The sequence below is a fragment of the Delphinus delphis genome, chromosome 1, assembly GCF_949987515.2.
Source record: "Delphinus delphis chromosome 1, mDelDel1.2, whole genome shotgun sequence".
NCBI classification, from domain to species: Eukaryota; Metazoa; Chordata; class Mammalia; order Artiodactyla; family Delphinidae; genus Delphinus; species Delphinus delphis.
In genome coordinates this window covers 115,883,009-115,894,827 of record NC_082683.1, presented here as the reverse complement: position 1 = coordinate 115,894,827, position 11,819 = coordinate 115,883,009, and the positions used below count along the sequence as shown (strand labels likewise).

General features: G+C 49.6%; 1 protein-coding gene across 1 annotated transcript; it reads left to right on the top strand.

The window, feature by feature from the left end:
- Nucleotides 1-655: 655 nt before the first annotated feature.
- Nucleotides 656-11,544, top strand: LOC132423296 (SLAM family member 9-like; the record flags this gene model as incomplete). Its single annotated transcript, XM_060008868.1, is given in 6 exon segments — nucleotides 656-755; nucleotides 4,462-4,812; nucleotides 7,394-7,519; nucleotides 7,522-7,659; nucleotides 8,395-8,661; nucleotides 10,245-11,544. Coding segments are annotated over 6 exon segments (1,056 nt in total), but the record flags the coding sequence as incomplete, so codon positions are not given.
- Nucleotides 11,545-11,819: the final 275 nt, after the last annotated feature.

Sequence of the window (11,819 nt, the reverse complement as noted above, 5' to 3'; positions counted from 1 at the left end):
TACTGAGCTAGTCACTGGGAACTGAAAGGTGAAAAAAGTAGACCTTACCTTCAAAGGGCTGAGAGACTACTAGGAAGTGTATGCAAGTAAGCAGTTGTTTATGGGAGAGCAGGATGGGTGTTACCATAGAGGCTAGTAGGGGGAAACTGAGAGGCCCAGAAGAGGGCAACTGTTCTAGTGTGGCGTTTCAGGCGAAGCCTTTCTCAAGGTGGTGATGACTTTAGTCGGGGAACAAGAGGATATTAGAGGGAGGCAGGTGAGCCAGGTGGCAGGGACTAGGGCGGTCCAGTAAGCCAAATTGCAGGAGTCAATTTACAAGAGTGAGAAATCATAAGGTATGTGAGGTGGGAGTCCAGGCGTGAGGCTCAGGGACACCATGAGACCGAGCTCATGTAGGGAAGCCAGCAGATCCTGAAGGATTTCATCTGTCAGGACTGTGACCCTGGACTTTACCTTGTAGGGGATGGGGGGGACCTTAGAAGGATTTAAAGCAAGGCTGAGACAGCGTCAGCTTTGGCTTTTAAATAGCTCACTCTGTTACCTCTCACACTTCTTTCTTTCATATCCCCTTATTTTCATAGCATGTGACTCAAAAACTACATGTGATTAAAGCAGTGAAGTCTAAAAATGGGAAATGTTTGTGGGCTGATATTTACATGCACACGGTCCGTCAGCTGCTGTGAGGCAGGCCAGTCTGCTGCATATTGTGGGCCTTTCTCTACGGTGGTCCTTGCTCCTCCTAGGTCTTCTCACTGGTAAGTCTGTCCTTGCCACTGCCTCCCAGGCACCTCTATCTGCCTGCATGTTGGGTTTCTCCAGCAATGGGTCATTTTCACTGAAGATGCTGCCTCACTGGGAGCCAGACTCTGTGTGTGTGTGTGTGTGCGTATGAGGGGTGTGTGTGCTATCATCTCAGACCATGCAAACCCAGATTGTGTCCTGTCACTTTCACACTTCTTCTGCTAGTGAGTCACAAGGACCCTGGAAGTCCCCAGACAGACCGATGGTGGAGGCATGAGATAGGAGATCCGCCACAGCCAGTTTCAGGACCTCATCTGCATCTTGCCATTTCAAGCATGATCCTCTTATGCTCTCTCCCCCAAGCTCTGAGAGTCACCTTTATTGTGAATTGGGCTTTCCTGTCGCATAAATGACTCCAGTAGGGGATCTCAAACCTGGCACCTTGTGGCTGTTCCTGTCCCTCTGGGTTCTTACTGCTCACTCCCATGGCCCCAAGGACCTGGGTGGTGGCAGGAAACAGGCTGGAGAACTGGAGGCCAGAGGAACAGAGCTCTTAAGAAACCCCTTGGGAGGGGCCAGGTTCTGCTCTTAGCTTCCAGAGTTTCCGTCTTTTGCTTTCATCCTCATTTAGGAGGAAACCAGCTGGCACTGGTTATTAGGGTCACATGCTTTCAGGGTGGCCACCACCCCAGCCTTTAGGGTGTCCCCTAAGCCTGCTGTAGAATCCTTTAAATGTGTTTAAAACTTGGCAGTTTATAAAGAACTTTTACTCAAATTTAAAATATTCTGATCCCCGGCTTCCCTGGTGGCGCAGCGGTTAAGAATCCACCTGCCAATGCAGGGGACACAGGTTCGAGCCCCGGTCCCGGAAGATCCCACATGCCGCGGAGCAACTAGGCCCATGTGCCACGACTACTGAAGCCCACGCACCTAGAGCCCGTGCTCCACAGCAAAAGGAGTCACCACAGTGAGAAGCCCGAGCACCGCAACGAAGAGCAGCCCCCACTCACCGCAACTAGAGAAAGCCCGCGCACAGCAACGAAGACCCAACTCAGCCAAATATAAAAAATTAAATAAATAAATTTATTAAAGAAAGAAAGAAATTAAATAATCTGATCCCCACAACAATCTTGTGATATAGATAAGGCAGGTAGTATTAAGCACATTTTACAGACGGTGGACTGAGAGATTAGGTGACATCTTCCGGCACACAGCTGGTGATCTGTGAGAATGGAAGTCAGCACGGCCCAGCTGTGGGAATGCAGCAGCAGCAAGGAAACTCAGAGAGCCACAGTGTCCCCAACCAAAGTCACAGAATTGAAACTCAGACGCCGGATTCCTGGAAGCTTCCCCTTGCCTCCACTTTCATAACCCTCCATGAAGCAACAAGCACATCTGTGAGCTTCCCTTCCTCTGTGGCGTCCAGGCCAGGCCCTTGGAGGTCACTGTTCACAGGGGCATCCCTAGGGCACGTGGCAAAAGAATGGGTGAGACAGGTCCTGCCTTAAAAAATGTTCATATTTCTTCGGTTCAATTCCAGAAACATTTATTGAGGCCTCTTGTGTGCTGGTCCTGTGCTGTGTGTGTGTGGTGGGGAACGGGGTCAGTGGCACACAGGGAGGAATTAGGTGTGGTGCAATTCTGCTGCTGGCAGCGCAGTGTAGTCAACAGAGCATAAGCTTCGGGGTCAGGCGAACTTGGGTTTCATGTGACCTCTATTGCTTCCTAGCTGGTGACTCTGGGCAAGTAATTTTCTTAAGCTCTTTGAGTCTCATGGTCTTCATCTGTGAAGTGGGAATAAAAATACGGACCTTACTAGTTTGCTGGGAAAGTTAGATAAAATAATGTGCTTAACGTCCTCAGCAGTGTCTGGCACTGGCGTTTCATGTACTGATCTGATCCCTTTGTGTCTCTTTCCCTCATTGAATCCAGAAAAAGGATTCAGAAAGGGAAGCTCTACACACATCCCACTGCACCTAACCACGTGGCTAAACCATCAGCCTTACTTTACTTTATTGCTCAGATACTAATTCCCTTCTACCTTCTCCTGTCCTTGGGGAGCTCATGAACTATGGGGAAACACAAACAACCCAGCTAGTTGTATGAGGCAGAATGAAGTAAAAGCTTTAAACAAAACAAGCCAACAAAAGCACAGGCTGAAGGAAACTAGGAGGAAAGCATGGCCAGACTGGAAGTATGGAGCTCAGCTAAGGCTCCAGAAAGGAAGTAGCACTTGAACTAGGCTTAACGAGTTACTGCGCTCAAGGGTGCAAGGGTGACCATAGCTGCTTGGTCAAGGTGGAATTCCTCCGGGCCAGACTTTAGGTCCTGGGCCAACTTGGGATGAGAAAGATCCATCTGGTGCCAGCACTGCCTTGGCATGCTTCCAGCCGATTTGTACCATCCTCCAAGTGGAGCCAGAAGAGCTCCATGGAAGAAATGAACGCCAGGCCGTCAAGTGGATTCTGTGGTGGGCACACAGGATGTTGTACGTCCCCACAGTGTGGAATCCCCACTCCCACAAGACAGCAACCACACCCCTACTCCTCGTCACCACAGCTACTATCACAGGACTTCTCAGTTCAACTTTCAGCAGAAAAACCTCACCACCAGGCCTAGGAATCAGTGATGCGGCCAGTGCATCTAGATTCCAGTTTGAATCAGGACCTGCATCCCTCCCCGGGCCAGGCAGCCTTTTCTCTTTAAACAGCTATGCAGCAGACCTGAGTCAGTTTCAGACTTTCTGCCTCCTGGGACTGTGTCGGTGTTGCAAAAATAGAGGTGGGTCGCACTACTTAGGAGTGTTTTTTTTTACATTTCCCTGCAAGAGCACTGACTAGTTTTGGTAAGGATGCAAACAAGATGCAGTCACCAACTTATGTCAGTGACGTTAAGTATCTTTAATAATACCATAGTGAGGCATTTCCTTGCATTATCTCATTTAACACTCACAAAATCCTGGAAGATGATACTCCCTGTTTCACAGGTGAGAAAACCAGGACTCAGAGAGGTTAAGTAACCTGCCAAAGATCACACAGCTAGCACCTGGTAGAGCAATGGCTTGAACTTGGGCAGTCTGACTAGTGCCCTGGTGTTACACTCTTCTCTCAAGGGCAGTATAGGCTGGTATCCAAATGACTGTCCCACTGACCGTGCTTAACCTGGCTTGGCCAGCACAGCACCATACCCCCTGCTCTGGAAAGATATGTTCCCAGATTCCTGGCTGGGCCTCAGAGGAGCTGGCTTTTGTTTCAGAAGTGGCCAAATAAGCAATTATGGGGGATGCTGGAAAGCAGTTCCTGCTGTGGATGCAGCTGGGCTAAGTGAGTTCTGGTCCTATTCCCTGAATGGGCAAGAGAGTGACTCACAGCAACAGCAGAGATCACCGCCCCCACAGGCCCCTCCCAAGAATTTTGCTTACTCTCCATGACACTTAGTACCTGCAACCCTTAGGACAGCCTTCATTGATTATTTCCTTATATGTTAATTAATGTAAATGCTGAAGGAGACCACTTTGGTGTGGAGGAGTGACCAAGTTGTGTTCTAGTTCTATCCCTATAACTAGCTATGTAGTCTTGAGCAAGGCATCTAAATTCTGTGGATCTCTGTTTTCTCACCTATAAAATAGGAATAATAATCATGGCCCTGACTCTCTCTCAGGCCTGTTGTGAGCCTCCAATGTAATAGGCTGCCTCTGAAACCTCTGTTCTGTGTTTGCAGGACCAGGGGCTTCCAGAGAGGACTCAGCCCCCACGGTGGTAACTGGGACCCTAGGGGGGTCTGTCATTTTGCCCCTACAGCTGCAGGATGGACAGCAGGTGGAGAGCATCTACTGGATGTGTCGTTTGGTGTCCGGGGTAATAGCCACGGTAACCTTGGTAGAAGCTGGAGGGCCAGACACCTTTTACCAGGCAGAAACGCAGTACTGGGGTCGTTTGAGTGTGGTGGGCCCAGGCTGCTCCCTGCAGATCAGCCACCTGAGCTGGGAGGGTGCAGGGTCCTACCGAGCCCACGTTAATCTGTGGAGTTCCCGCATCACCCACGCCTGGGAGTACAGCCTGCACGTCTATGGTGAGTGTCTGGGGAACGGCAACAGGTGGGTGTGTGTGGTGACTGTCTTTCAGTCATTTTTATAGCCTTTCCCACTTTGGTTACATTTCTAATTTTCTTTCTAATTAAAAGGCTAACACGTGCTCACTGGGGAAAAACATGGAAAATAGAGTTACCTGGGAGAATACCCTGAAAAATCTCGGGGCCCAGGACGTGTCCCAGACCAGTTGCAGCAGAACCGCTGGGTCTGGGCAGAGAATGGTATTTCAGGCCCTGAGAACTGGCTTCTGCCACAACCTACTTGTGTGGCCTTGAGCTTTCTCCTTGCTAAAATAGGAACACTACCTTCTGTGAGAATGAAATTCATGGGAAAGAACTTTGTAAAGCTCTGTACAGATGTACGAGAACACTATTATCATATTCATTTAAGGAAATTTAGACGACTGTTTTAGCAGGGGAAACTACAAAGGGGACAAGGAGTCGGGGGCGGGGGGTGTCAGGCATACGCAGCAGCAAGATCGGCCAGTGAAGACACAGTCAAGTACTTTTAGATTCAAACAGCTTATTACTTATATAGGTAGTGAGAGGGAGAGTGGCCAAAGGTCCTCATCCCACGCCCCAGAAATGATGACACTGAGAAAAAAGGAACTGGATGAACATAACGGGGGTTGCTGAGAAACAAATTCTAGACTGCAGAGAAAAGGTTTCGTAGTCAGCAGCTCTGTTCTGCGAGGGTGGAGCAGGAAGCCCTGAACCCCATGACAAACTGCTCATGACAGCCTCCCAGGAGGGACCGGTGGGAGTCCTGTGGGAGATGGCTTCAAGGTAATTCTTCACAGGCCACCCTCCTGTCGTGTTCTGGGAGGATCACAAGGCCTTTTGCAAGACTCGGATTAGCCGTGATTCTAGTCTTTGCTTGAGGAACAAGGAGGCCATGGAGGGCAAGTTCACCAGGCAAGGTCACCATGATGCCACGGCAGAGCTGTTCCTCTACAGTGGGTCGCAGGAAAGGTACCAATGAGGAGTGAGGATGAACACAGGAAGCTAAGTGATGGAGAGAAAGTGGATATCCTTCTCAGACATCTTCCTGGTCTATGTGACAGGAAATATTCCTATTAAGTGAAGGCATTTTTTTTTTTTTAAGTCGGGGATGATGGAATTGCCAAGGTCAGGTTCACATGGTTGGGGAGAAAGCATTTCTGCCATAAACTGGCCTGCAATGGCTGTGGCCCATTCCTCAGACAGGGCGAGGGAACACTGGGTGAGGGGCTGCTGGGACCTGGGGTAGGACTGTTCACCCCAGGGGTGGTGGGAGAGCCCTCGCACTATGCTGATGGTCATTCTGGCAAGATGAGCTCAGTGCGCGTTCTGGACAGGATATAAAGCTGTGCTAACCAATCAGAGAGGGCTCCTGGGGCAAGAGTGATGATAAGGGGCCAGGCTTTCATCCTTCACAGGGTATTTCCCAAGTCAGTGGCGGTTCGTGACAGCCTTGCTAACAGGCAGGAAAGGGGTTTTGATTTCTAGGCTAAGGAGACTGAGTCTCAGAGAGAAAAAAATGACATACCCGTGACAGAGAGCTAGAAAGATGCAGAGAGCTGGGAATAGAACTCAGGTACCCCAATGCCACACCCTGGATTTCTCATATGTCCCTGTATTTATCTTCCTGAGCTTGAGAGGACACTGAAGAGACAAGGGCCTGCAGGAGGGGTCGCAGGGGAAGGGTTTGGATCCCAGGGCCTGGTCTATGGAAGACACACTGGAGTGAGGCAGCAGAAAGTTACCCAGCAGTGGACATGTCCAGCTTGCCTTCTCCTGGGGGACATTCCGGGCTGTGTTGTCCTATTTTGCACAGTTGAGTTGCCCCTGGGGCTACTGTCAGGTGGACCCCAGGGCAGAGGCCCAATAGCAGAGCAGTCTTCTCCCAAGCCTTGTGACTTTGTTGCCTGTCCTGATTGTCTGTTGTCTGCAACTGCTCTTGCTGCTGCCCTCAAACCGTCCTGATTCTGGCCTGGGGAGGCAGGTGGGCAAATAACGAGACTCTGGATACATTAAGGAGAGCATCTGGGTGCCTGGTCCCGGGATGAGAAGGGATGGAGTGGAGGTGGAAGGGAATGCAAGGACGTAGGAGAAACCTCAAAGGCATAGGGCCACCTCCTCTGGGAGCCTGGTTCAGCATCTGGAAGCTCAGTGTATACTGCAGAGCACCCTACTGGAGGAAGATGTAATTACAACACGGTTCCTTGTTTGCCCGTACAGACAGCCTTCATCTACTCAGGGCAGGGTGGGAATTCAGCTTTGAGATCAGATCCATTGGATTTAGGATCGATGAGACTCTGGGCAAGTAACTTAATAGAGTAGATATAACACCTTCCCTACCTACTTCATAAGATTGTTCTGGGAATCTGAGGAGATATTAAGTGACATGCCTTATAAAGCCCAAAGCTTGAGAATAGACGTGGCCAGCTTCTGCCTCTGTTGTTCCTTCTGTATATTCAGGGTGGCGCAGGGTCTTGGCAGCCACGCCTCCTGCTTCTGCCCTGTGAAGGGAAGGTCCAGAGCAGTTTTCCAGTCTTCCGTTGGTTCTTTGTTGCACACAAAGAGCAGCTGGCCCGGCCCCGTGTCACAATGAGCTCTAGGATGAGTGGGAATGGACACTGCCTCGTCATCCTAACATGGATGGCAGAAAGCAGAGGAGGCACTGTGACCTACAGCTGGACACCCCTGGGGCTGTTGTGTCCCACGGAGGGTCTGTCCTCAGTGTCTCCTTGAGACCTGGGAACAGTGCTCTGAACCTTACCTCTGTGGTCAAGAACCCAGTTGGTAACAACAGCTCCCTCCCTGTCTTGGTGCCACCCTCACGCACAGGTACCTGAAACCCAAGCACACACCCTGCTTGGCAGCTCTAGAGTGGACGGAAGCTGGAGGAAGGAGTCTTGTCCCCTTCAGGCCCCGAGGAGAGGGGTGAACACCCTTGAGAGAGTGGGGGGGCCAGGGTTGGTCTGTGTGGTCAGGGGAGAGGAAGGAGACCCGCTGGACCTGATGGGGAGGCTGGAGTGGTCTGGGCAGGAGGGGCTGGATGGGACCTATGGCTGCCCCAAGTGGCCAGGGAGACTCTGACGCTGAAGCTGTGGTTTTCTCTCTCCATCTGCAGGACCAGGAATCCTGGGAGGGGAATCAGTAGGGGAGATAGTGATCAGCACCATTGGGAAGTCGGCCCCTCTGCCTCTGGAAGTCCCGGTGGGGCAGGAGGTTGAAAAGGTTACCTGGAGCTCTCCAGGGCTTGTGGCTATTTTGCAACCAGGACGGGCAGGCAAACCAATCCTTGTTGCTGGGATGCAGGGACCCAAGAGCAGGAGAGTGAGTGTCCTCCGCCACAACTACCCTCTTCAGATCAGCTCCCTGAGGCTGCAGGACTCTGGCTCCTATAAAGCCTGGATAACTCTGCAGAGTCCCCCGATCAACAACACCAAGGATTTCACCCTGCGCGGCTGTGGTGGGGGTGGGGGGTAGAGGGCCTACGTTTGAACTCTGACCTTTCTTCTCCTCTGCTTGGCCAAGCCAGAGCCTTCTCACAGCTTGAACTATCTCTTCTTGGAACAGAGAGTCTGCAAGAGCCCAATATCACGGCCAGCTCTCAGATCATGAAGGATGGGACCTGCTTCATCACCCTGGCTTGCTGGATGGACCAGGCTGGAGAGGATGTTAAGCAGAGCTGGGACCCCCAAGGCCAGGGGGCAGTTGCGTCTCACAGGCGGACCACTCTCAGCGTGTCCTGGAGATCTGGGGTCAGTGACAGGTATCGCTGTACTGCCAAGAACCCCATCAGCCAGAGCTCCAGCTCCATCCCTGTCAGGCCCCTCTGCTCAGGTAACCGCTTCCTTCTGAGAACCTTTCACTGCAGACTCGGTCCAGATTCACAGCATCCCTGCCTGCCTTCCTCAGGGTTCTAGGAGTGGTTAAAGAAAAATAGGGCAGGATTAGTTTGCAGGAGGGAGCATCTCTGGGGTGGCAGGAGATGAGGGTTCTGGCACTACCATCCCACTCTGCCCACCTTCTGTCGGCCCCAGACCCCCATGCCTGGACTTGCAGCAGACTCAGCTGGGTATTGGCTCATTCTCGGCACTCCCTGAGGGAAGGTGCTTCCCCCATCCTCACTCAGTCCTGCAGAGCACACCGAGGAGGGGTCCCAGACCTCCTTGCTTGTGTCCTCAGAGAAGCCTCAGCCCCTACTCCTGCCTAGAGCTGCTCCGAGAGGGTAACAGGGCTGTGCTCCTCCGGTGGGCAAGGGTGGCCTCTCCTGGGTTCCACAGGCCATGACAGGAAACTGCCTCGGTCCAAACACACCTGTTCCTCTCCTCTTCTCCACTGACCTCTGAAACAGTTGTCTCTGCTCCCTGTCTCTGGTTCCTCACCAGCCATTCACTCCTCAACCCCTTGTGGCTGGTTTGCCCCAGTAGCATCCTGATAGGTAAGCTCAGGGGCTACTCCTCAATTCTGTTACCCTCGACCTGCTCTCCTCAGCCACATGGGCTGCTCTCTCCTGGACCTCTTCTCTCGGGTCACAGTCCTTCCCAGGACTTATGTTACCCCATGCCCATGCCTCTCCCCACATCCCTTGTTTTCTTCCTGTTGCCAAAGGCAGAAAGCTGGTTATTTAGAGCCCTTGTCTTCCTCACGCTACCAGCCATTGCTCACACCTTCCTCACTTCACGTATTCCTCACCTGGTCTCCTAACTCCCCTCCCCTCCCAATCATCCTCCTGACTGTGCTGCTAGGGGGTTAATTCTAAATGAAAGCCATGCTTATGTTTCTTTTCGCTTAAAACCCTATGATGTCTGCCCACTATCTAAGGTATAAATATTTTTGCACCTCTTTCTTCATTAAGCAACATGCATTTACAGAGCATTTTTAAGGCACCCAGTGTTGTTCTAGTCATTGAAGGTACAGTGAAGAAGAGGTCTGGATATATTCCCACCCCTTGGGGAACTCACCGTTACAATCATCACGAGCTGCGGCTAACCCTAGTAAATGACTTTAGGAGAGCACTGAGCGTGCTGTATAATGGCCTTTGTGCATGTGTCTGTGTTCTCCACGGAACCATGACAAAGCCCATGCTTACCCTTCTCTGCATCTCCAATACACAGCATGTAATAATAGGTGTCTGAAGTGTGAATCTGACAAGATTTTAAGGGGCAGCCTAGGCTGGGTGTAATGGGACACAAGGAAACAGGATAATTGGCTTCAGACATTAACATTCTCCCTCCTTCTCTATGGGGCCTGGAGAACATTTCAGCTCCATCCCCAGATCCAGCTTCCTCAAGGGATCTCCAGCCCACTCACACCTCTGACTTTTCTTCCTGGAATACTCCTTTCCCTGTTTCCCTGTCTTCCCATTTCTTTTCTTCTCTTCCTTTTACCCAATTCCCAACCTGTGATCATTGTTTATTCAGGTTCCTTCCTACTCTGCTCCTTGAGGAAAGAGTTTCTTCTCTTTTTGACCCTGGGAGCTTTGCAGATTAAATAGATTTCACCTTGACCTGTGGAGAAGCCAAGAGGAAGAATGTGAGAAGAGGGTCACCCTGTGAGACACAGAGATAAGGAAGTCTACACAGAGAGAGAGGAGTGTGACCTGATACCAGCATCTCCTGGTGTGAGTGAGAGAGAGACATCGATTCTGATTAAGTGAAAAACTGATTTCTTTTGCAAACCGAGTTCAAAACAAGCAAGAAACTGCTACATATCTTCAGTTTAAAATAATCTGTTTATGTCTTAACTGTTTTAAAGTGTTCAGAAAGAAAAGAGGGCTTATTCACATAAGAAAAATTGAATGGTTTGAAGCATAGTTAATATATAATGATAATATGTAATTAACAAAACTATTAAATTTTGTGCATATACATTATTTTTTGTTAAAATTTAAGTAAATGGGCTCAGAGGACCCAGGTTCAACTTAAATTTCATCTCCTTGGAGCAGCCTTTGACCACCTTATTGAAGCAGGTCTTACTTATTCATAGTCATTGTACCCAGTTCAGTTTTGTCAAATTATCACAATTTGTAAATATATATTTATTTGTTAGTTGTCGTGGTCTGAACGAGGGTTGGAAAATAATTTCTAGACACAAGGCAGAATGTAAAGAAGATAGAGTTTATTGGAGGGCAGGGTCGCTGCCAGAACAGCGTGTTGACTTCCTAGTAGTCTGGGACACTCAAGCCAGAACGTGTGCTACTGCTCAGTTTTTATAGCCAGAAAACAAAAGAATGGTCCAAGGTGAAAATTTCATTTACTGATTGGTCAAGGCACATATACCTTCCTTCTATAGAGTGGGAGTGGGACAGGACATATGCCTTTCCTTAGTTGGGACAGGTCCTGTTTCCCAGGTGAGCATTGCCCAGGTGGGCTCAGGAATTTTGTAACCATTACAACATGGTGGGGAGGGCAATTAAGAGTCCAGTAGGGGGTGTAACGCTGACACCTTTTCAGGCAACGTCGTCCTTTATCCTTGAAGCATCATTGTCCTTGGAGCACCACATTAGTTTACTTGTTTATTGTCTCTCTCCCCCACAAGACATTCAGCCCATGAGGACAAGAACTGTATCTATTTTGTTTACAACTGTAAACCCAAAGGGTAATAGAGTTCTTGGCTTGTGGTAGATATTTCAATATTTTTTTTAATGCATGAATAACTAGTTGGATTAGAGTTGAGAACATTCTTTTTAAGATTTGAAGACTATCAGAAAGTTTCATAAAAATCTGGGACCTATACCATTGTGTGTGTGTGTTTTTCTTTCTGCTTTCGATAAAGGAAGAAGAAAATGGGATCTTTAGCTTAAAATTTCCTTGCGTGCTCAACAGCTAGCAAAAGAAAGAAGTTAAAATAAGAAGAAAGTCTCTCCTACGAGGTTCTGACAGGAAGCTGCTCTGAAGTGCTAAATAGGTTTATCTAGAGTTTGAACCATATATAAACAATGGAGCCAAAATCATAATTTAGGTGTGAGAGAGGACTTGAACATCTCCTTCTCTTTT